Consider the following 25,622-nt stretch of genomic DNA (forward strand, 5'->3'; position numbering starts at 1 on the left):
TATTAAACAAATACCTTAAGACACTAATGACAGTACTCCCAAAAGGCAAATGAAAGGACTCAATGACTAAATTATGGAAAAACTGTAGAGATGAAGAATTAGAAAAAAAAAACAAAACCTATAACACAAAGGTTTTACAAAATACAGATTTTGTAGTTAAAAAAAAAAAAAAAAAAAAGAAAAAACCCAAACCCTAATTTCATTCTTAGATGACATCATTATACATTTGGTTTAACAAAGGGGACTGCATAGGTGCGACATACTTAAATTTTTATAAGGCATTGACCTAGCACCATAAGTCAGAAAGATAAACTGTACATAATCAAATACTAAGAGGATTAAGAAATGCTCAGCCTGCAAGTCTCAAAAAAAAGCTAATGAGAAGTTGCACTCAATGCTTTTCAAGTTAGCAAGATGCAATATTGCATTTCAACCTGGATCTGAAAGTAAAAATAAGAATTGGTACAGTCTGGGGGTGACAGAGCAGTGAAAGCTGTGAGTACCCTGGCCCATCAGCCAGCCAGGCCCCTTCACACAGGCTGGACTTGGACACGGCCCCACATGAAGCACCCAGGAAACAAGAACCCAGAGCATTCCTCTAGAGAAGGGAAAACATTATCCTGGAAAGCCAAGACTTTGGATGATCAGTCTTGACCAGACAAGCAGCCACTGTGAGCTCCTCTATCCTGCTGGGAGAAGAGGGAAAACACAGTCCTCTGCAGACTTAAGGCAAAGAGCCGGGGGGACCTCACCCATGGCACTGGGGCTTCAACACTCAATTACAAAATGAATTTGTTCATAAGATAATGAAAAATTTGACAAGATGTAGAAAGAAAAGACAAGAATAATTCATGGACTGGAAGAAATCCCTTACAGTGGAAGATTTACAGAGTTCTGTTTACCTTGTGAAAAAGTGGATTGAGAAGAGACATTAGAGTGTTTAATTGCACGTGTGCGGGGGGAAAGTCCCATTCAGGCTCTCTGAATCAGAGAGATGAATGTTCCCAGAACTAGGAACCAGAAGCCAAAGCAAGGAGAAATCTGGCTTAAATATTTCAACAGTGAAAACATGAAGCCCTTGCAGCAGGCTACCAATGGATTTTGTGTCCCAGTGCCTCAAAATCAAGCCAATGCATTTTGTCAACACAGTTCAAATACTCATCAGTTCTTGGCTACTCTCAGTACAGATTAAATGGACTGAAACGTCACCTGTGAAATGCAGGAGTCAAACCAGACAGCTCTTTCTAGCCTAGCCTATGCACCTACCAAGCACTCCACCTGTTTGCAGCCAACCCTGGTGACTAAAGCAGGGAAAAGGTTTCTGCCACAGGCCCCCCGGGTGCAGAGCTCCTCGCTGTCCTTGTGCAAAGCGCAAAGTGCCAAAGGCAGGGATGTGCTCCCTTGTGCCTGCCCACGCGGCCCCTCCAGAGCCAGGGCAGCCAGAGGCTCCTGCAGGGCTCGGCTGCAGGGGGAAGGAACACACGTCACAGGGGCAGGCTGCTCGCAGCAGCACCTTCAAGCAGCCTTTTACACCAATTTATTTCTATACAGGGTGGTTAAAAAAAATAAAATAGATGCCCCTATTGGTTGTTCATACAGAAGTCTGGGATTCTATAGGCTTTGGGTGGGTGACTGATTTTAAAACCCAACAACACATGCTTTTTCCCTTGCCTTCTCATTCTCTTCCAAGTCAGCCTCCATGATCCAAAGAAACTAATAAGTAACACACAAGACTAGCAGTCATGTGGACCAATTAAAAAAAAAAAGAGGAAGGAGAATTGAAGACGAAGAGAAAGGGAAAAACAAACGAAGATTGAAAATAAAAATTCGCCAGGATAATGCGTTTTATAAACACAGAGATAGAAACAGTTACAGCAAGGACAGAGCGGGCCAGGGGTGGGAATAGATATTTATATATATATATATATAAATTCAAGGGGCCTTCAGTTTATTCTTGTTGGCTCCCCCTTCTCATTAGATTGGTCTCTCTGTGGGGATCTTCATCCCCTTCTCTCCACTGTCCACCTTTTGGGGATTCTCTCCCATGACCAGGGTCCAGAAGAGGCCACCATTGCCATGTGAGTCCAGCCCGTCTTGGCAAGAGGGAGCCTGGGAGAGCACTCTGGCAAGAGATGAGCAGGAGAAGCTAGCCTTTCCCTGCTTCCTGCCAGCCCCTTGAAAAGACTGGTCTCTTCCTCCTCCTCCTCCTCCTCTTTCCCTTTGGGAAACTGGGGGCAGGACAGGTATGTGAGTGTCAGAACTGCTGTCATTCCGCCTTTCAGGAAAGGGAGTAGAGAGAAGGGTGATGATTATTTTGGCAGTCTCTTACCCTCCCTCCAGTTGCTTTTTGGTTTGTTGTTGATGCCTGTAGGCTTTTCTGAGGAGGGGAAAAGCAGGAGGGAGAGGAGGAGGAGTACAAGCTGCTAGGATATCATCCACAACAGGCAGGAAGGGCAATGAGCAGGAACCCACATTCCTATGGGGCCATTGTGCTGCTCAGACAGCTGTGAGAGAGGCAGCAGCCAGTTCAGACAGACTCCTCTCTACTGCTCTCCACTAGGGGAGGAGAAAGAATGCAATACTCCACAGCCCTTAGGCAGTGTAGGCACCTGTCCATCCCAGAGAACATGCCTCAACTCTCCCCCCTCCACTGGTCTCACCTTCCACTCGGGAGAAGGTTTCTCCCATCCAGTCCTTGGGGCAGGACAAGCGACCCCTCCTCCCTTTCACAAGCAGGAGGGACAGGAATAGATATTTCTCTCTTAGACACTCAAGGCAATCCTCAAAGAACCCCATCCAGCTGTGAACCCTGCCACATTCTTCTGTGGCCTGCTAAAAACACGTGTCCAAGCCCCCGCATATACAAGGGCCGTCTCTCCATCCCATCCACCACGCGTGTCACAACACGCAACCCCGCTTCGGACGCATCCTACAGTGAGAGAGAAGGCAAAACAGGGGCCTTTCTTTGGGTTTCAAAGGAGGGGCTCTTGCATGAGGAAGTGATCCCAGCACAGGAAAGGGGCTCTTGCACAAGGAAGCATCCTCCTACCAGGCAGGCTGTTGCACAGAAGGAGCACCCCCTTGAGACAGGCTGTTGTGCAAGGGGCTGCCATGAACAGGGTTACACAGCCAGGAGAGGCTGCTGCAGGAGGAGAGGCCGGAAACTGTTGCACGAGGAGGGCCGCTGCACAAGCGGTGCCCCTGGCACAGGCTATGCACAAGAGGCGTTCTGCTCCCTGGGCTGAGGTCTCTCTAGGAGCTGGAGAGGTGCTCCACTTGGATGGCGCTGGTGCTGACAGTGAGGCAGATGTCCTTGTGATGCTCTGAAGTCTTGTAAGGAGTCAGGTCAAAGGAGCACTGGGGGGGAGGGTTGGGTTGGTTAGTGTCTCCAGAAGGGCCCCCTGCTGCCCCCCCGCCCTGCGGCTGGAAGTGCTGCTGCTGCTGCGAGGCCTGGGCTTGTGCCTGAACCACCTGCTGCTGTGGGTCAGGGATGTTGTGTTTCCGCATGTGCTTCATCAGGTACGTCTCCTGCAACGGGAGGGAGCGCGTCAGAGAGAGGAGGGAACGATGCTCACAAGAGCCAAAGCCAATAGGGAGGGACATGGCAACTCGGGGACTGCTCCCATTGGATCTACAGAAGCTGCTCCCTGGGAAGCTGAGCACTTGTGTACACTCACCGAGGTGTAGGCCCGGCTGCAGATGGAGCAGGTGTAGACCTTGGCGTGTTTCACCGTGTGTGTGGCCAGGTGCACCTCCAGCGAGGCAGCATCCGTGTACGCACGGTGGCAGTTGTGGCACTTGAAAGGTTTGTCTTTGTTGTGCTGCCGTCTGTGGGACTGGCGGGTGGCGGCAGCAGGCAGGAAAGAGAAAGCAAGTGTGAGGAAGGAAGCAAGTATTAGTACTGGAGATGGCTTCACCTCAAACACCCCCTTACAGCCAGGCCCCAAGCTCCTGGCTGCTCAGGAAGGTAAACCTGGCTCCTAGCATAGGGACAGAACTTCTCCCTCCAGCCCACCACACCCTCCCCACACACGCCCTTCCCCCTCATGCATACTAGGCATTTGAAGAGCAGAGACTCTTAATGCTCCACAACCCCCATCTTCCCAGTTTCCATGCAACTCTCAGTCTTTTCCTGGTCTCTCCTTTGCTGTCCCTCTATACATCTGCTCCCTGCATTTATTACCTTCAGGGCAGGATTTGCTTTAACTGCTTGCAGGTGTTTACAGCTCTTTGCTCTTTGGCACACTCTACAGTCCCCCTCCTCCAGGGTACTGCAACAGGACACACCACCTCTGCTTCCTATATCCCCACCCTTATGCCCTCCGTTTCATTGTAAAACAAACAAAAAACCCACCCAGATACCCAGACTTTATTGGGTGTAACATTTCACAAAAGTCTCACCCCAGCTAAGTTAGAAAACTGCAAAACAGATGGGAGGAACTTCACTAAGGTCTCACCACTTTCGAGTCAAGTTAATTTTACAGGATGTGACCGTTTATGCGCCTTTGGGCCAGTAGTGCCACAAGTCAGGAATTTCTTCCCTGCCCAGGGCTTCAATAGCTTTCTGCGTTCTTTTACTCTCCTCCCAGCTGCCCCACTTCCTCCACCTCCTCTACCACTGGAACCCGTGCCAACCCCTGCTGAGGAGCAGGACACACCCAGCCCCTTACCTGCAAGTTGGAAAGCTGGGTGAAAGCCTTTTCACACCCAGGGTGAGCACATTTGTAGGGTCGGTCCCCGGTGTGGATACTGTTGAGGAGGAAGAGCACAAACGGGAGGCAGTGAGCAGGCAGACAGGGCAGACTGCCAGGGCCTGCTGCTGTGTGAAGGGGATGATGTTGCCTCCAGATGCTGTTATAGCTGGACAAGGAGAGCTCTGCACAGCTCCCACGTCCAGTTAGAAGTTGAAGACAGGCAGTAAAGCAGATTTCAGAGTGACAAGGATTGGGGAGCAAGAGCTTAGGAACGCCTGGACAGCTCAGCATGTGAGCTACCTAAAAATGTATTGGGAAGGGGTCTGGAGGTCCAGGCTCCCTGTTCCAAACTCAGGAGTCCTAAATGACCAAGAGAAATCTGTTCTCTTGCTTCCAGAGTACCAAGAAAACAGCTCTGTTCCCTCCAGGATAAACAAACCAACACTTTTCCTTTTAAGTAACAGGCTGAGTTTACCTACAGTGTTAACCTGTCCCTGTCCCCCTGCAATGCCAGGAGCAGCTTCCACACACTCAGTCCAACCCCCGTGGTGCCAGGCCGGGATCCCCTACAGCCAATGCCTCTCTCTCTATCGCTCTCTCTGTGCCGCCCGCGGTGCAAGACCAAGGATCCCCAGGGACAGCACGTGCCCACCTCAGCCCTGCCGTGGTCAGTGTCTCCTGCGCAGCCTCCACTCCGTCCACTCAGGTGGCTCACCTCCTTCTGGGGTGCAGCCGGCCGCATTCCCCGCCCGCCCCCCGCATGCTTGGCGCGCGTGCTCCAGAGGTGCATGCCGGCAGCGCGGGGGGACCAGGGCCAGGCCCCCAGCCTCCTCTGGCCCTTACCGTGTGTGCTGCTGCAGGTGGGAGAGCTGGCGGAAGGCCTTCTGGCAGTAGCGGCAGGTGTAGGGCTTGGCCCCCGAGTGGATGCGGAGGTGCTGGGCCAGGTAGGATGTGTTGGCGAAGCTCTTGGAGCAGTGAGGACACTTGTGCGGCTTGACAATCGCCGTGTGGAGCTTGGAGTGGATCCTGCCGAAGAGGAGGAGGAGCAGCAGCAGTTGGACATGACCGCCATCTGGCTAGTGCTGATGGAATGAGGGCACAAAGGGGGTGGGACAGCACCACGCTATCTGCTACGTGAAGGAACTCCGAACATGAGCTCTCTTGGTCTCAAACTGTGCTCCCCTTGGATTCAAGGGACCATGGTCTGTCTGCACCGGGGGAGGATCCAGAGAGAGCAACTATAGAGCTTGGACTGAGGGGCATTGGCAGAGCTGTGTGTGGGAAGCCTGTGGCTGAAACAGCAGGGGGGGCTGCAAGCCTGGACTTGAGATGTTTGGCACAACTACGCTGGGGCGACAGGGAACAGTTCTCCTATGCCCGTTCTACTCTCACACCGGCACAACCAGCCCTGGCTCCTGTCAGAAAGCGTCACTCCGCTGCCGGCGCCTCTCCGGCGGAGCAGCGCTAACCTGAGCACATCCAGCCCCTCACAGCCGGGCACCAGGCTCACGTGTCCGGTACCGCCACCGCCGCTCTGCCGCGCGTACGCCCTGAGCAGCCTGCCACAACCAGCCAGGTCTGCCCAGGCAGCCGCCCACGGAGGTGCTCACAGCATGCTGGGATGACGGCAACATGCAGTGCAGAGGGCCCCAGCCTCCTCCGGCCCTTACCGTGTGTGCTGCTGCAGGTGGGAGAGCTGGCGGAAGGCCTTCTGGCAGTAGCTGCACGTGTAGGGCTTGGCCCCTGAGTGGATACGAATGTGCTGGGCCAGGTAGGAGCTGTTGGCGAAGCTCTTGGAGCAGTGAGGACACTTGTGTGGCTTTGTCTCCGTATGGGACTTGGAGTGGATCTGCATCTCCGACTTGGAGTAGAAGGTCAGCGAACACATCCGGCACCTGGGACCGGGGCGAGGGGAAGAGACAGGGTCACATGGGGGTAAGCCCCAATATGGATCAACTCTAACTGGATGGGATCCTCCACACTGAGTGAAGAAGGGGCGTTTTCCCACTATAAGGTACTGGGGAGGTTTCTCCTGGGACACTGCTTGACTGTGAGTAGCTCAGTCCCAGGGGAACAAATTTAAGCTGGGAATTGATGTAAGAGAACAAACAAATACTTCACAGCCAGACAAGTGAAGGTGTTGGAAGAAACCAACTGGCTTGCAAGAGAGGCTGGGCAGCACTCTGAAAATTTTCCAATGGCAATCCTAAGGGGATAGGAATAATTCCCAGACAAAACCACCACTTTGTTAATCTATTATTTATTTCAGTCAAAAAAAAAACTTGGAAAACCTGGAAATCCCAGGTTATAGTTTGTATTAGAAGTTAATTCCATGTACTGTGAAGTCTGTGAGAGCAGAAATGGCCAAATCCACTTAACTCTGCCCCCATTTCTGGAGAAGACACTCAAATATTTAGGATACAAAATGCTGAGAATAACAGCAGTGCTGCTTTCCTAGTGGGTCTCACAAAGATACTCTGGATATCAAATGTGGTATTTCATTGGTCTAGTGGGCTTTCATCATTTCAGTCTTACTGATGTGATGCAAAATGTTTTGTCTGGGCGTTTGGATCCATCTGTTCCCATAATGATCAGAAATGTATTTGTGAACACAGACTCTCTGAACAAGAAGAAGCAGTTGGCATCGCTCTGCTACGGATGCTGCTGTTAAAAACTGTTCCTCCACTACGACACCAGGCTGTTAAGAGAAGCTCGTACTGTTTTACAGTTCAAGATGGTAAAAGCTTTCGTGGTTGTTAATTTGACAGAGAGATAGAAGCTGCATCCAAGTTCTTTCTTCCATTTCTTCCCCACCCCCCGTGTGTGTCAAACAAGGGGCAGAGTAAAGGTTTATCTGAATTTAGGTTTTTCATTTACATTAAAGACAAAATAGAATCTCCACATGCAACTTCCAGGGTCACATTTGAGAGAAGAGATGCAAGCCAGAGGAAGGCTGGTTAACATGAATTCAGCGTTCACAGTGGTTTTGTCTGGGAATTTCTTGAGTTTTATAGTGTTTACAAAACTGCTCAGCAACAAAAGTCTCTGCAGGTATTACAAGCCACAGAGCTGATCCTGCTCTTCCCCATATCCATCTCCTCTCAGGAGGATACTTCATTACATCTACTGTTGTGACTCTGTTGGAGCCAGAAGCTTTATGATGTGTGCAGTCTGATTAGCGTATGTCATGTAAGCAGTGTTTATCCAGCACCTACCTTCACTTCCACAGGCCCTTCCGAGCCACAGCTTGATTCCCAGCCATTTAGCTGGAAGCCATGCCTCCCTAGCAAGCACTCTAACACACACCTGTCATAACATTTCCCTCCTCTCCACCTTTGCTCTTCTACATTCATTATCATCTCTAACAGTCGTTCCCACGTGTCCTACCTTCATCTTTCTCTTAATCCATTTTAATTGCGAGCCCTAGCAGAACATGCAAACTAAGTACATCCTTACATAAATCCCTCCTCAATACACACACACACACACCCCAATCCCTGCTGGAATCAACAAACAGAAGCAATTTGACTGTTTATCCCTACATCAATTAAAGATATAAGGAGTAAAAAGGTACATCAGCATCACCTTTTTTTAAAAAAGTAGCTCTTGGTTTGTAAACGAAACTATCTCAAGTCACACAGTTTGTTCCAGACTTCCTGGAATGCTAGACCTGAATAGGGCATATGTATTCTGCAGTAATCAAGTCATACTTACATGATGAGGACTGTGTCCTTGAAAGCACCAACGTTAGGAATAACTGAGGTGAACACTGAACTGAAAAATACCTTTGAGCCACCAAGTCCAGCTCCCTGCTACTGCAAGCAATTACAGCATAATCCCAAGCTTGACTTTTAGCAAGCTCCTTCTCAGCAGATGCTGACTTCCATTACTCTCAATTGAACCCCGTTCCACAGCACTGGCCCTCTGATAAGGAACCATTCAATTGAGAACAAGCTCCCAGTGTGATGCTGTGCTAATACGGCTCACCAAAACAAAGGGGAATAGCAGGTATCCTTTTTGTATACAGGAGGGGAGCGACTGTTCTTGCCAACAGCATGTCTAATTCTGTAGTCAATGTCCTCAGCCATTACTGAAAAACTCACACGGGCTCAGCAAACTTAAAAGAGTGATGGCATGTGGAAAATTGGCTTTGCAGGAAAGATTCACTGACTCCAGTTGATCTAGGTTTGGAGTAAAGCTTAAAAGATAACCTGGTCAACAGCCAAATAAATCTATGAAGGGAGAAAAATATCAATTACTAGGGGCTTATTTTATGAACAAGTCAGACATAACGAGGAACAACAACTGACACCAAAAGTGGAAAAAAGAGGAAACTTTTCCAACCACAAGAATAATGTATCTTTGGAACAAGGCTTGGGGCTACAATATGGTCGCAATCACTTGGCCCCTACAATCAGCATTCTGAGAACCCAGGTACCTTTCTAAGAGAAATACCCTTCTAAGGGTTTTGCTCTAGTTTAAAGAGAATGCTGGGCGCTAATCTCTTCTGTGCTGTACACAGGACTCTATATTTTAAATAGTCTATTCTGTTCTGAAAAATTAATGAACTTTACCGTGCCATCAAGTCCAAGCAGTCCCATGCGTTAAATCTATAGTACCATAAAGCCATCAACTTTATCTTCCATAACTCCTGTGCACCCTTTCCTTTACTTATTTGCTTTGCCAGGTATCAGCCTTCAGGTCAGAAATTCTCTAAAATAAACTTTATTGAAGAGAAACAGACTGCATGTCCTTTTCTATTTTCAAAATAAAATTATAAAGAAGTTTTCAAAACATCACTGGCACTTGCATGACAATGATAAATCTGATTATTAGGCCTCAACAACAATAACAGAACCCCCCAAAACCCTAACCTCCCCCAAACCCCCAAAATCAAAACAGAACCCTCAAACAAACAACCTCTGTTGTCTGAATTTAGCAGCTATAGACATTCTGATATTGTTTTTCAAACAACATTTAGAATTAAAATATTGCAAGAACTCATTTTCTAATCATCTAATTAGCATCAACCCTGAGAGAGCAAGAATGTTATGCAGCATTAACAAATTCATGAGCCTTATGAGTTAAAAAAAGCCCTGGAATATAGCAGAAAGCTGCATTTCAGAATTTTATATTGTGTGGTATCAGGCTTTTTCACGGGAACAAATGATCCATTTAATTAAGGGCTTTGCATTCTGCTTCAGACAACATCAAATATTAAAGGGGAAGATGCAATCAGCCCTCTAGTGGGCAAATATGGATTAAAAAAAATGTTAAATCTATATGGATAATGAGAATATCCCATCTGACACTAGCAGCATTTCAGTGTTCTACTTCAGTGAAATTCTGGCTGGGGAGAGGAAAATAGGGAGTGCTCCTTAGTAAGCATGAATGAAACACTATATGAAATAATTGATTTCTACCCCCCCTCTGTTTAATATCCATTTTTAATAGTCTCCCCACTGTGCTTTTAAACTACCCCTCCTTTGGCTGCATTCTTTCTGACAGCAAGAAACAGAAATGACTGCAGCATTCCCATTGATGGTGTGACACAACATCCCCTGCAGCTCCTTGTTATGGCTCTGCAAATTCAGACAGCCTCGGAGAAAATATCCTTAATAAAACAGAGGTTCATATCAACAGTTAAATTAGCACTCAGCCATATGCCAGAGATCAGAAGTAACCCCTTCCAATGTTTACAATGCTTTCTTTTTATAGGAAATAAAGACATTCAAAAAAATGTTCATGTTAGACAAAGACACTCAAAAATCATGAAATGCCAGCAAAAGGTGGATGTACAATTCTAATTCTACTCCCATATGAAAGTCATCACAATGAGTCATAAAGAAAATGATGCCTATAGCAACTAGACTACAACTCTGTGGCACACAGTGCTGTATTTTTTTTTCCACTTTTCATGGAATGTTCCGCCTCATTCATCAGATGCTGTTAGGAGATAAAATGTCATCTGAAATACCAGCTCATAGTAAAATTTGCCCAACATGGATTAACAGCCTTTTTCAATCAAGTGCTTAATTAATCAGTATCACAGTTGTGAAAACTATGTAAGCTTTATATGGCTCTGAGAATTCGAATTCCTAGTATCTACTGAGAGTAGTCTTACAAGTTAATTGAGTCCTTGCTCCTTCTGTTAGGCTACACATACAAGTTAGACCATCAGTAAAACTAAAACTCAAACCAGGAAAGTCTGAAGTTAGACTAGATGATAAGTTTAGGCTGTCAGAGTCAGCAGTTCATTTAAAAAGGAAGGAAATGTCCTGCCTTTGCAATGCAGAGTTAATGAAGTAACTAATGCAAGCATAGCATAATAATGGATGCACAGTTCATGATAAATGCTTGACCCTCACATTCCCCCATTTTTTAAGCTGAAGTTAAAAACTTTCTTGTTAATATTTTGTAAGAGGAGGGGAAAGGAGACAAAACTAACATCCAAGATACACAGGTACACTTGGGCAACACCCAAATAAAGCCAGTGAGTACAAAGATGCCAAATGAAGGCACAGGAATTGTATCTCTGCTTCCACACTGGCACATCCAGCATCAGCTCCTATTCCAAAGCCAACACTGTGCTTCCACTGAACAGTTTACACTACTGGAGTGCAACAAATCTATCAGCTATGCTCAGAGATCTTGGTCAACTTACTTCCACAGTCCTTCTGTCACCTGGTGGCTCGGTAAAGTTGCAGAAAAGCATACTCTCATATACTGGCAAGGCAAAGAGCAGTTCAAAATGCTCTCATCATATGGCACTTTCCCAGTTCCCAGATGTGAGGGCATTCCTGCATTTTGCCCATTTTTCCAAATGACCCTAAAAATACCTGACCCAGAATTTTGTGGTATTTCAGCATACTTCACAAATTCCCTGTGTTCTTTTAATGACTCAATCATTTATGCTTTCAACAGCTGCACCTTAAGCCTTTTCTGTCGCAGTCTTGCACTGGGAGCTTTCATGATTTCACTTAACTCCTGAAAGTCTTTTTCACAGTCATTGCTTTCCAGGATACTGCTCCTCCATATTCCTTATCTTTAGGCCAGAGACATTCAATAGTCCAACAAAACACTTCTGTCTGATAATGTTTGCCATTGTGTCCCAACATCTGGACCTCAGTCCCAGGCTGCTGGAGACATCATGCTGTCCCAAAAGGCTAAGTCTTCCATGGGACTGTATTAAAATATATTTTGTCTGAACAATTAACAGCCAGATAAATATCCCACTTCTTTACAGCTACCCACCAGCATTGCTTTTATCTTTAGGTTATCAGCCATGACTTTCTGTTGACCTCCAAATCATCGAACATCAGGCCTAAGACACTGTCCACCAATTTTTGAAATCAGTCACCATTAGCATAAAAGACCAACAAAACAATAAAACACAATAATGTGCTTCCCACTATAGTGATAACATGCAAGAGCTAAAATTAAAAGAATATAAAAGGCCCATTAGAAAGCACTAGGAAATTTGGAAACATCAGGATTAAGGTCATCCATGTCACCATAATTTGGCTCTGCAATGCAGGTGCCTTCTGATACAGCTTTATTGACTGTTTCCACAGAACTGCACTCTTATTATGTTGCACAGACAGACACTTAACAAGCAAGCATTCAGCTTTTTATATCACCACTCTGGACAGCCTTAAGCCTCGTCCAACTCCAACATGCAATTCCAACCTCATGAAGCAGATCACTCATCTCCTGTACCCACCACAGAAATATCAGTGCTCCATAAGCACTCATCTACCTCCACAATGTCCCTGGTTTATGTTTTGTAAGGGAAGGGAATCACAAAAGACCCAGTGAAACACATTAAGAGAGACGTACCCGCTAATTCCAAGCAGCCAAACTGAAATCTGTGACCTCTTTTTTTTCCTTTAAAGGAAAATTCCTATTACATACATTCATATCACTGCTCCTATAAATTTCTGGGCTACTCCTATGAGCTGCAACACTTCTGCAAAGCAGAACAGGGTCTGACCTGTAACAGAGGAGTGTTCAATGATATTGAGATTATGGTTTTGGGAACCCTGAATGTTAATTATTTCGGGGTAACTCTCTATGGTCATTTGTAGCCTAAGACAAATGCAAATCCACTGAAGATTCAACTTAACTCGTACTTGCACACGCTTCAAGGCAAGATTATCTGTAGGGCTGTAGGATACCACAGCATCTGTGGCAGAGGCAAATGTAATCAACAGTTCTTCATACTAGCAAATGCCTTCCCCAGATCATCCCCCTCAATTCCACAATCCCATGTCAATGCATTTTATTTTCTTTTCACAGAATATTCCTTTCAGGTTGAGCAAACATGCAGGTCTCTGACAGGCTATCATGCACCAATAACTAATCAAGGATGCTATCAAAGTGCCTTGACTCAGCAGGGCCAAATTAAGGTGTAATCAGACAAGAGGCACAAAATACAGTTTTGAAGTTCCCTCTCTCCCAAGCTGAAACTGTGACTGTTCTCCTCATTTCCTTGCACACATTCATTCCATTGACAAGTAACATGCCAAAATTAGAATTTGTGACTGCAGAACTTCTCTTGTCAATCCCTTCTGTTTGGCACTATGAGGAGCTGCCAAGGGAAAGCACATGCATGCACAAACTCACAGTTACATCTCAGCAGAAGGGAGAGAACTTACCATAACACAATGTTTTACCTCATTATACTCTCAGGCGTGTGGCCAGTCAAATTGTCATTTTCTAAGCTCCAAACACTACATTTATGTACAAAGCAAGGATTATGTGTACAAACTGCATGTGCATATGTAACAGTATTCCTTGGAGCTCTGAGACCATAAGACAATGCCAGCCAATCTGGAAAAGGGGTAAGGATCTTAAAAATCAAGACAAGTCTCAAAAATGTGCAGCTGAGGAAAGAAGAGAGACTCTCTTGGAGTCCTCTGCTGAGGGAAAGGCTAATAAGCTCACCCTTGATTAGACATCAGAGAATCCACACAGGAGAGAGCCGCTGGAAACCAGGCATCATTAGTTCCGCTGCTCACGGAACCACTTGTTAAAAAAAGCAAACAGAAATTCCAACATGTGGCATCACACTGACACCCACGGTGGTCATCAGCAATCTTAAAATCCACTGCACACGCCTCTGCCACTGCAGCTAAGATGATAAATGACAGTAACAATACTTTCTCACCTTTTTCTAGCCTAAGAGGGAGATGAGGTTCTTTGCCAGAGGAGGTCACATTCTTATGCTGACATCAAAGCCATGGCAAAATTTAGAAACACTGGATTTAGTATTTCTAGGCTTTGGAGGGAATGTGGTCAACCTTTCTGCCTGACACTTCAAACTTAATTACCCTTTGCCCTTAGCCTTTCAGCCCAGAGCAATCCCCTCTCCTGCAGCAAGGCCCAGACCCCAGCTCTTTACCCACATGCCCCAGCCTCTTGATCCTCTACTGCAAGGGCACTTTGCTACTTCATCCCCTCAGTTACCTAACACTTATCTCCTCTTGCTCATGTTTCTATGTCTGTCCACATCCCATACTCTTGTCCCTCTCTGTTCTGCCAGTTCTAGGTATCTCATTTTCCAGAACCTAGCAGGTCTGGTTCTTTCCTCCACCCCTCAGTCTTGGCTGCTTATAGCTTATTCTGGTACTAGCTCTCCGCTCTCTCCCTTGCATAGAGGCTCCCCATCACATCCTCTGCTGCATTCCCTACTTTGTAGGCTCTTGTCTTTTCTCTCCTCCTTTTTGATTCCCATCTCTACTGAGTTTCCAGATCTCCTCAGCACAAACAGCTCCAGTCCCTGCCCATACCTCATTCTCATCCCTACCACGTTTGAACTAAGCAGTGTCTTCTCACACCTTGCTGTTGTGTCCATCAGAGATGGAGATTATTGTCCACACTGGGCACTAGAGACCCCTTCTGAAGCAGAAGGAGGAGCAGCTGTGCCTGAAGGAAAAGCATGTTTGGCCCTACAGTGCAGCTCTAGAAGATGCATAGAGTTGCAGAAAGAGTAGATATATAGTCCAGCCTCACACAGAAACTGAGAGAAGTCTCCTCTGTGGAGATGGACTGTCTGCTGAGTGCCTGGAGTGGTTCAAGCCTCAAGAAGCCTCAAAGAGAATATTTCCTTCACATATCTCCACCTGCAAACTATAAATCATCTCAGAGCATGCTTAACAGATTTTTTCCAAGCTTAAAAATGGCCAAATTCAACAATATTGTCACAGACACGTGTGACTTACTAAACTCATAGCCACCACATTACAAATTGATTCAAAACTATGGGAAGTTCACTAAACAGTAATGCTAAATCCAAACAGGCTTAAAACAAGACATGTCTGAGAAGATACCCACCTGCTGTATTCAAGCCACCAGTTTCCCTTGTATACATAATTTGCTCTCTAATGAGGGTCTCCATCCAGCTTCCTCACCTTCTGCAGCTCAGTTCGCTAAGGATTCTGTACACTTTTGCACCTTGGACCCATCTCTGAATTTTCCTATGTCCCTCAGCTGCTTATTGTCTCCCAGCTTCCCTGCTGTTCCCCAGTGAAAGTAAGGAAAACCCAAAACCAGGAGTGGAGAAGACAGAGCTTGTTGATTACACTGTGACATGAGGCCCTTCTCAGGCCAACAACCTTTCTGCTGGTATCCAAGCCTCCAGAGCACAGCCTGCAAAACATTCCAGACTATAAACTGGTATTCATCCTGGATTTTACTTAGTACCAGAGCCTAGCAGTGCCTATACAGAGCTCTCTTCCTCTTACAAAGAAACTGCTTAGAGAACTGTCAAGAGAAAGAGAACTGATGATCTGGCCTACAGCAGCTGAATCACCTTATCAGTCTTGTCCACTGATCACATCACATCACAGACTTCTAAAAGTGCACAGGTACAGGCACCACACCAGGACTAAAAAACAATCCTACTGTATCCAGGATCTGTTTGCTGCCTTTACCTCAGCACCTTTTAAAGCACTGGGAAGAAGCCATGTGCTCCATAGTGCCAGCATCTTTCTAGAAAGATGCTGATTGCATTTTCCAAAGAAAAAGTAAATTCTACAAAGATGTCGGGAAGGCTAACAAAGAGCTGACGATGAATCCAGACAAGACTGAAGTGACATTACTCATGAAAGAAAATGCTTCACAGGACTGGGTTAGATGCTGTCCCCTGCAGGTGCAAGCATTCTTCCAGCAGCACAATGCAAAGCACCAAGGACTCTGCCAGACAAATCCTAAGGACAGACACTGAAGATCTGCAAGTATTGCCATCATTAGCAACAGTCTCACAGCTTTTCTTACAAAAAAAATCCTAGTCATAGAGATTCTTCCACCACTTTCACAGCAGCCTACTAATTCACTTCTAGAGATGATACAGCAGTAAAACAGTTGCTATTTGCTGGAGTGGGCATCTCTACATTTAGTAGAGAATGGGATGAGCTGCAGTACATGTATCAAGGTTTATGCTCCAGCACCTCCCACATCTGCCTGGCTGTGCTCCTCATTCAAGGCCTTACTCTGTCTTTATCACCACACTAGGAGTCAGGAATTAGAAATATTAGCCACCTGCCCAGACACTCATGACAAGAGAGCTCACAGAGCTCAAAAACAAAGCTTTAAAAAAATTAAATTTGACAAAATAATCCCAGGCTTTAGGAATTGGGTATTAACAAAAATAAAATAAAAACCACACTGATCAATGTAGAACAACTCCTTCCAGGAATCTGAGTACACGATTCTCAGTGTCTCATCATGGGAATCAGTGAAATCATACAAATGTAGTCATATGAATGCCAAAACCAACTCCTCCTCCAGCCTGAGAAAGAAGCAGGAGTAGAGGAACCTCACCCACAGTCTTAATTTAGCTAGCATATGTCTGCACACTGTAGTGACGGGACCTACTGAAATCATCCTCTAGAATACAGAGGGATCCCAGCATTCCTCAAAGTTTTAACTTGTGAGTCTATTCATATGCATATTATAAATGATTTTACTATGCTGCACAAAGCTCTTCTCTCCCACAGCTCCAAGAGAAGATAGCGCTTTCCTTGATTTTTCCAACAATCATTTTTAGTTCCAAACTTGCACATGGGATGCATCCTCCAAGAAGCAGATCTCAAGGAGGGCAGAAGTACTCCCTCCTGAAGCACCACTATTGGGGGTCTCCAATTTAGCTCTCTCACACCTAAGCACTGCTCAGAGGAAGGCCTACTTAGGGTGGCAGCTGGTGGAAAAGGTACCACACTCAGATTAAACATAAAGAAAGCTTAAACATTAAGAAATTACATATTCCCACATATATACTCATCTGTTTTTTCCCTGCAAAGGCCTTTTCATGAGCTGTTACGCAGACTATGCGTGTTCATAAAGTTTCTGCTGAGTCACTCCACCTGGTCTTGGGCATTTTTTTCCAAACTTGCAAGTAAACAAGGAGCTATAATTAAAGCCCTGGTTCAGCTTTAATTCTAGTGTTCACTGCCAATTGTGTCCCCTGTAAATACATATTTAACAACCTAATTAGCAACCCAGACTGTAAGCAGCTTGAGTAGTGTGGATCTGTGGCTATGGCCCAAAATAAATGGTGGGATTACAAATAGCAAGCTACCAAACACTCCCACCCTTCCTCACCATACGCTGATTATATTTTCAAAGTGGAAAAACCGGGACACTGGCTAAGATAAAAAGGCTGATCCAAGCTCTGCTTTTGTACCCATTTAACTGTGTTGATTAAAAAAATGTAAACATTAAAAAAAGCTATAGTTAAAAGTGAAAAAATGCCTGGGGTGGGCACACAGATTCTATGTAGATGCCTCCATATTCCAAAAGCCTAATTCCAGAAAGATAACTAAATCTGAACCAAAACAAAGAACATCTAGGATGATAAATGGAAAACTGTTTGATATGGGATCCTGGGCACATTATAGGCAAATGAGAAGACCTAGGGACCATCTCCTATTCCTGTTTCAATTTGGCTACTACTTTGCCTCTTATTTATCCTAATCATCCACCAGAAACACCTATCATTGAATCACCCCAAAGTGCTCCTGCTTCCTGCCTAACACAGACCATCACATTTACTGCCTACCACTTTCTGCTCTGTCTGGTTCCCACCTTTTCTAAACACCCACACTGCTTATCCTCTGGTTCAAGTATTCCCTCCTACCTTATCTCTCCCCTCCCCATCACTCGTAAACTCAAGCCACATCCCTCCAAGCTCAGACACCCAACCTCAGGGCTCAGAACTCTCCTCCCTCTTATCTGACACACTTAGGGCTCAGAAACACCCTTAATATGTAATTCAGAATTACATTTTTTCCATTGTTTTGTTTGGAGTGCTGAGATAGAAGATCACATGGGACAATACACACAGGAGCAGACACTACCACCACAGTTCACTTCCTGCTCTGTGTGTTTCCAGTTTGCAGTCTTTACACTGCAGAGACTGGAGCTGGAACTGAGGAGCCCCCAGGTACAGCAGGGCTCTCAGATACACCAGCAGTGCTCCAGCTGCACCAGCCAGCACTGCACTCTGCAGTACACCAGCCATACCAGCTGGCTGTGCCATCAAGGATGTAGTTTAGCCACCCTAACATCCTGGTTGTTAACTAACCTAGTAACATTAACAACTATATATTCAGGAAATCAAGACTGTCCACTGAAAGGAAATCCTCAGTTTTGGTTCAACCCATCAGCCTGTAAATATTCCTGACCAGAAAGAAAACTCAACTCTTTCTGCAGCTCAAAGATTCTCTACTCAGGGACTCTCTAGGTACAAGGCAGAGATCTCTCCTTCCCCATGTAACCCTCTGAAGGGTTACACCCCCATGCACATGCAATGTTACAGCCAAGGTTTAAGCCCACTCCCCACCTGTATGTCTTGCCATCCTTGTGCTGGTCCTCATCATCCTCGTTTGTCAGCACAAAGGGGTCGCTCATCTCTGGCAGCCCCGACTCCTGCAATCGTTTCTTCTTGCGGCCCCGGGGCGGTTTGGGGGCGACTCCCCCAGCCCCGGCACCTTCAGCGAGGGTGGTTGTCCCTTTCTTGGACAGGTCTGGCACCACCTGCAGGGCTGCCTGGGAGCCAGGGGGGAGCGCAGAGACAATCATGGGAGCTGAGATGGGAAAGGTCTGGGCAGAGGCGGCTGTGGTCACCAGAGAACCTGACGGGGAGGTTATCACCAGACCAGGACCTGCAAACAAAGGAAGGTGCAGGAAGTCAGTTATTACATCTCCAATTATGCCCAACCTCCTTATCCCACAGAAACATCTACTTTTGTCTACAACACAAACAGAAGGGTAGCTTCCCCTCCCAAAGCATTCCCAGTCTCTACTGCTGGAAGCTGAACTTCCATAAAGAGGGCGGGTGTATGGAGTGCCTAGAGATTGACAGTGAAACCACACCAAGGCAGTCTACACCATCAGTAAGGCTAGGAATAATCTACAGTCCAGTAAGGATTCTCCAGGACCTCGTGTCTCCCCATGCCACAGTCCCCTCTGTAGCTGCCAAAGCCTTTGGAGTGCCCTACCTGCTGTCATGAGCCCAGCAGACTGCACTGGTACCACGGTGATGTTCTGAGTCACGGGGGCTTGGCTGTGTGGTGTCAGCTGCTCCGGCTTGGTGTCCGAGTCCATGGAGATCCCAGTGGGCAGCGCCACAGAGGTGGGCACTGTCAGCAGGGCAGGGTAGTGGGGGGGAGCCAGGCTGCAGCCCTTCTCTGTGGGCAATAGCTGCTCCTTCATCTTGTTAATGAACATGGTGTTCTCAATCTAAACGGGGGGAGGACAGCTCTTAGCACACCCTGGCACAGCTTTGCCCAGCATTTGGCTGAGCGAGAAATGCAACAGAAACACTCCTCATAAACTCCTGAACATAACAGGCTGGGAGATCTCACCTGTCCCGAGACGGTGGGCACTGCTGGCCAGAAGTACGGGGAGGAGTTGAAATGAGATTCTTCCATCCTAGCTGGGCACAGGGGGCGAGAAGAAGGGGGAAGGGAGGAGGAATGGAGGATAAGGAAGACAGACACACAAACACACACAAAAAACCCATTAAACTCAAAGAGATTCCAACATGGAACTGACTCAGTCTAATGCTGTGACAGTTCCTTAATCTCCCCTGTCTTTCTTGAGCAACTTCTCCCCCCTTTTGAGCTATCTGCCCAAATAAAAAAATTTATTTTCAGGGGGAAAAGGTGCCTGTTATTCCCATGGGCTTGGGTCCATCTGAAATGCCCCTTGCCCAATAGTCCTCCATGCAAAAAACAGGACTGACTAGAAACCCAGAAAAGATCCAAATTTTCCCAATTATCATCCACCCAAGTACATGGCATAAATGAAGTCTGTGCATCTGCAAGCAGGCAAATACAGATGAAAACTGTTTTTCACCATCACAGACAGTCTGACCCCACAGGCAGTGAAAATGCTGGACCTTGCCTGTCCCTCCACCCCAGCTCAACACTAAGGACCCAGATGCAGCAAAGGGACATTAGCATTATGTTACACAGGAAGAAAGACAGGCAGAGAGAGGGAAACAGACTTGCCCAAGATAACAGACAGCCACAGCAGACCAAGAAGTCAAACTCAGGGCTCCTAACTTCCTGCTGCCACACCAGCCCCACTCTTGAAAGCAACACAGAAGCATCATTCTATATTCCTGCTCTCCTCCAATGAGACTAAGCAGTAGGAAAATAACCTGATTCCCCTGCTCCTGAGATACCCTATTTCCAAGCAAGATCATGTCATGGCTCGCCATTGCCCATTTTCTTTCCATCTTTCCATTCTGTAGGAATCTGTCCCCAGCCAAGCGCCCACTGCTCCATCTCAACTCTCCCTGCATTCAGAGGACGAGTTAGACACCAAAAGAGAGTCTCCTGAGCACAGAGGTATAATCTCTTTGGGAACACCTGACTGAAGAAGCCCTTTCCTTTCTCTTCCTTACATTTCTTTGTGTAATACCATTAGTGGACAAAGTTTGTTACACTTGCAAAAAGACTACTCAAAATGTAAAGAAATTAACAAAACAATATTTTCTGAAAACAGATACATCTATCCCTAAACAAATATGGCAAAAGTGGTAGGTAAAAACTATGCTCAGAATACATTTGGCAGAGAGCACAACCACTGTAGGTTTTTCATGCAGCTACCTGCAAACTGTCCTGCTCATATTTCTGTTATGGTCTGTCAGTGGTCTCATAATTGAACAATATTGCTTCTGAAGGGTCTATCTCAATCCTCAGGGGAGCTCAGAGGGATGCCCCCAGTAGCATGAAACACATTACAGAAGTATATCAAGATGGAGTAATACATGTGGAATTGCTGTGTATGAGCCAAAATGCAAAGATAATTTTCCTCTATGTGGAGAAGCAGTATTTAAATGAACCAAATTACCCGATAATTTTGTTTTTATGAATTGCTCATGCAACAGCAAGGCCAAGTACTCCTGCCTCACTCACTCACTGCAAATCAACCAATAAACACACTTAAGGATAAATTATTTACCTTACGTTGGTGGCATGCAGTCAGACTGCTCGCTGCCTGACTGAATTACTCTGGATTTGCACTGCTGTGATTCAATCAGAGGCTGATGGGGCAACACTCTTACCTTCCTTCCTCTGCTTTCTTTTCAGCCAAATTAATTATTGAGTACACTGCCCACAGCACAGCCCTTTGCATGTAATGCTTAATTATATGACTTTTTTCTTCCACAGGATGGGCACACATGAGGAGATAACACATCCTTGGCAACTGAGCACCACCTGAATCAAGAGTGGCATTTTGTTTGGAATTCCCAAGTTTGAGTTTTTTTGCTTGGTTTTTGTTCTGTTTTTAAAATAAATAAGCAGTTATTTGCTTAGCTTCCACATCAAAACCACCAAAGTGAACCTGACTGTCCAAAACCACAAAGTCTCATAATATAATAATAATAATAATAATAATAATAATAATAACAATAACAATCAGATGCATTTTCCAGAGAAACTTTGTAGTTGTCCAAGACTCCCTTGGATGCAACTGCAAACTTCAGGAGTTAAACAGAAACATGCCAATTTAAGCAAAAAGAACTCACAACAGCTTTCTTATTTAAAGAGAACAAGTAATAAAAGGCAAGTCCATTTCCAGATTCCAAAATCCAGACTAGCAGAGGCCAGGGCACTGAGCGGCTGCTTGTCTCCATCTTGTCTTGCACCAGAACTTCGGAGAGAATCTAACTTTTGTTTGCTCAGCTTACAGTGTGTGCAAGTCAAACACGGCTCGTACTGATCCTTCAAAGGATGGCTACACTGATTTCATCAGACTCCCTTGGAATCCACCTCCCCATCCAAAAATCTCAATAACTGACCACATTATCTACCAGGCCTCAAACTTCTGGCTTGAAAGGCTGAAGTGTGATGGAGTTATAAGAATGTGGAGGAGAAGGAGAAATGGTGTAAAAGTTGAAGCTTTCATGCAATTTCACTAGCAAGCCAGTCTTCCAAAGGCAGAAAACAAAGGTAAGATTCCTCCACCAACCTACTGGCCTAGTCCCAGAGCTGTCCCTCCCCTACCCCACTTTTAGGCTAAAAGGGTATTTTGAAAACATGCACCCCTATTGGCAGCCCCCACTGAGCCGCTGCTCACACTTACTTTACCAGAACTCTGCTCGTAACCCTTCCAATTGCTCTATAACTACCAGACATGGGCTGGAGCTTCAACCCTGCACCACAGCACGCTCCCACTGCAGGGCCTTCATCATCCCAGCTTCCACAAACACGCCAGAGATGGGACCTTCTTCCTATTCACCAGTCTAGTATCAGACAGATGCCAACGTACCCTCCTGATGTAAACCAAAAACACTTTCTGTGTACACACCACAAATGTACATACACCAAATAAACAACCGAGTGCACCAGAGAACTCACAAGGGACAAGGGATCTGGAGTTTACATCTCACAGAATCACATACTTAACGTGCTGCATTTATATTTCTTGGCAGCCCAGCACCTTAATCATAACAGACAGGTAAAAGCACGTGCAAGTACACGGTGAGACACAGGCTGTGTTTCTGGAAGGCACAACCAAGGTTGGATGGGCAGGTATTTGTTCACAGGTTGACTTTTAACACGGGTTTCCTTATTCTCCAGATGCCTGGCTTTTATTTCCCATTAGGCACTGGAGTTTGCAGTCAACAAAAGGCCCCGAGAGCAATGCTTGGGAACAATTTAGACTGTTGTTTTATGTCCGCCCAAGATCTTTGTTCAATGACAAGGAGCTTTTAGGCTTAATTGCTGCAAAATGCTAAGGATGCTGGAAGCCACACAGGCTGTTACAACAAAAGCAAAAATGCTTCCCTGGTAACTATAAGCACCAGAAAGCTCAAACTGTGTTACACCTTTAGAACAAGCGCATTTGAACACGCATCAGGAATATCCCAAACGTACCGGGCAAAGTCCTGGATCCCAAACCCACAGACCACAGACACAACTTTGGTGCCGTTCCCCGACACTTGTGCAGCCTCCACCCCGAGCGGGCGAGCCTCAGTTGGAACAGGTGCCTGGCAGCGGCATCCCCTGCGCCCCAGCTCCTTCCAGGCGCTCAATCCCCATTCCCGCTCCCTGCAGCCCAAGCGCCCTCCCGTTCCCAGCTCCGGGACCCGCGGCCCGTCCCGTCTCCCGTCTCCCGTCTCCTCCCGGCCCGCGGCAGCCCCGGCTGAGGGGCGGGGGTCACTCACGCAGCTCCGGGAGCTCCTTACCCCTCTCACTCTCCCTCCTCTTGCATTTCTCCTCCTTCCAGGGCCGGCTCTGCAAACAAACCGCCCGGGTTACCGGGGCTCCCGGGGCCCCGCATGGCAGCGGCGGGCGCTCCGCGGGGCCCGCGGCCCGGGGCACCCCGGCCATAGCGGGGCAGGCGCTCCCCGTGGGGCCCGGACGCGCCTCCCGCCGCGACGGCCGAGGGCGGGGCCGGCCCGGAGCGCGGCTCCCCCGTGGCGGAGCCGCCGACGCCGGGACAGACGGGCGGGCGGACAGACAGACAGACAGCCCGCCCTCCTCCATTTCCGCTTCCAGATCGCCCCGGCCCCGGAAGTCCCGCTGCCCGCCCCCCCGCCCGCGGTCCCGCCGCCCCGCACATTACCGGGCTCCCCCCCAGCGGCGGCCCCGGCCCGGCTCCGGCGGCGGCGGCCTCCTCACCGGAAAGACAGCGGGGAGGAGCTTCCGGGTCAGGGGGCGGGCCGCGCCTCGGCGCTTCCGGGTCGCCGAGAGGAGCGGAACGGCGTCATCAGCGGTTTCGCTTGAAAACGGGGCGGCGGAGCGGCGGCCGCGGCCGGGGGGAGGCTGCCCGGGCCGGGGGCACCGGCGAGGCGGCCGCGGCCGGAGGTCGGGGCGGGGGTCGGCCGCGCGCGCGCGCTTACCGGAAGCGCGGAGGGCGCCGGCGCGCGGGGCAGCCCGGGCTGGCGGAAGGGCGGAAGTGCCTGTGGCGGGCGGGGGGCGGGCGGGCGCGCGGCGTCCCCGAGCCCGGCCGGCAGGGCCGCTTCCGGCCTCGCGACGTCACGTGACGGGCGGGCGGAGGGGGGAGAGGCGGTCGCCCTCGTGAATATTCATGAGGCACCGTGAATGAGGAATTCGGCCGCTGCCTCTGGCTCGGCGCGGGATGGGGCTGCTCCAGAGGAGTTTTCCCCAGCGCTGTGCCTGCCAGCGCCTCGGACGGTCCCGGCCCGCCGCGATGATCCAGGGGAGTTGTCTCAAAGTTTGGCTGCCAGCGCCTGGGATGGTCCCAGCCCGCGCTGGCTCGAGCTTTTTCTGGCACGCTGCTAAACGTGTTTGTCCTGCTGAGCCAACAGAACGGACTTCCCGCCAGCTGGCCTTGTGCCGGAACGGGCAAACCGGACCGTCTCACTGCCTGCCGGGAGCAGGAGGGCAGCAGGGTAACCCTGTCCCGCGGCTCCGTGTCACCTCCCCCACACACCAGTTGTCCTTGCGGGTGTGACCGTGCACACCTGGCCCCGGCGGGGGCTGCAGCTCGCCCTCGTTCCAGGCTCTGAGCACTCCCTCTCACAGCCTCAGCCCACCCAAGCTCCGTCTGGCAGCGCTGCCGCGGGAGGAGCAGCGGGCGCTCGGTGCCCCGCGCCCCGGCACGGCCCGGCTGCTCCTGCGGGACACGGCTCGGAGCGGCTCCAGCACTCTGCTATCCCGGCCGGCTGGGCGGCCCCACAGCGCACTGCGGACACCCCAACAAATAAATCACCGAGCCGCGCTGGAGCTGCTCTCCTCCGCTCCGGACACTCTGGGCTAAGATAGGCTTCGCTCCGCTACTCGCAGCGGGGTTAACTCTGGCGTTGGGCCCACCTCCAGGTCAGGCTGGGTTACCTCCCTCACCTGTGGGGCTGCGCCTTTGGCTGAGCTGCTCCCAGTGCTCTGACTTGACAGAAACCTCCGCTTTTAATTGTTGCGTGAGTTTTCTGCCAGCTTGGCATGCTGGAACAGCTTTTCCGAGCCAGCATGAGTAAGAGGGTGGGACCGGGGAGAGCACAAGCACAGCAGCCAGCGGTTAGATCGGCTCGGGCGATCGTGGAACCGCAGCATCCGGAGCAGGGGCACAGCGAAAGCTGCCCGCGGCTCCGGCCGCAGCCTGCCCGGCCCCAGAACCTGCTGGGCTCCTGGTCCTCGCAGGCGGCACCAAACTCCCCACCGGGAGGAGTCAGGCTTAGCTCCGCGTTCTTCAGCAGGAGTCACGCCAAGGCAATTGTTGATTTATTTAAATAAAAGGAGTTGGCAGCCTAATCAGTTTGGAAATTAATTTCCTTGTTAATTTGGGGGTTTTGACTTGCTCATGAATATTCACAAATGCTCGTCTTGTTGTGGTTTTTTTTTTTTTCCTCTCCTCTGTGTAATTTATTTTTGTGATTGTCAGATCACCTCTGAAGGTGACATTTCCCTCCTCGTTCTGCAACGCAGCAAATGTATTCAATCTTATGCTTTG

The 25,622-nt window shown here is 48.2% G+C and overlaps 1 protein-coding gene across 7 annotated transcripts; it reads right to left on the bottom strand.

Annotated features, from left to right (window-relative positions):
* Positions 1-1,514: 1,514 nt before the first annotated feature.
* ZNF384 (zinc finger protein 384) lies at positions 1,515-23,896 on the bottom strand. Of its 7 annotated transcripts, none has more exons than XM_063148492.1 (11): positions 23,834-23,885; positions 23,398-23,446; positions 22,293-22,482; positions 19,562-19,628; positions 19,196-19,436; positions 18,538-18,859; positions 6,365-6,589; positions 5,538-5,720; positions 4,671-4,749; positions 3,678-3,836; positions 1,515-3,528 (listed from the first exon to the last, which is right to left on the bottom strand). In XM_063148492.1, the coding sequence occupies exons 3-11, from the start codon at positions 22,343-22,345 to the stop codon at positions 3,253-3,255; spliced, it is 1,605 nt and encodes a 534-aa protein (XP_063004562.1). In that variant the 5' UTR covers positions 22,346-22,482; positions 23,398-23,446; positions 23,834-23,885; the 3' UTR covers positions 1,515-3,252. The 7 variants fall into 7 exon arrangements, with proteins under 7 accessions (XP_063004562.1, XP_063004561.1, XP_063004564.1 ...); XM_063148491.1 differs by lacking the exon at positions 23,834-23,885 and adding an exon at positions 23,778-23,807; XM_063148494.1 differs by lacking the exon at positions 22,293-22,482 and having other exon boundaries at positions 19,562-19,632; positions 23,834-23,896.
* Between the last annotated feature and the right edge of the window lie 1,726 nt (positions 23,897-25,622).

This window comes from Melospiza melodia, chromosome 2 (genome assembly GCF_035770615.1).
Source record: "Melospiza melodia melodia isolate bMelMel2 chromosome 2, bMelMel2.pri, whole genome shotgun sequence".
NCBI lineage: Eukaryota > Metazoa > Chordata > Aves > Passeriformes > Passerellidae > Melospiza > Melospiza melodia.

Coding starts and splice junctions, on each gene's coding strand:
- ZNF384 (XM_063148492.1), bottom strand. CDS start 22,345: ATGTCTGGTAGTTATAGAGCAATTGGAAGGGTTACGAGCAGAGTTCTG. Junction 19,629..22,292: donor ACGAGCAGAGTTCTGGTAAA/GTAAGTGTGAGC, acceptor GTGCCCAGCTAG/GATGGAAGAATCTCATTTCA. Junction 3,837..4,670: donor CCCAGCTTTCCAACTTGCAG/GTAAGGGGCTGG, acceptor GCCACCCGCCAG/TCCCACAGACGGCAGCACAA.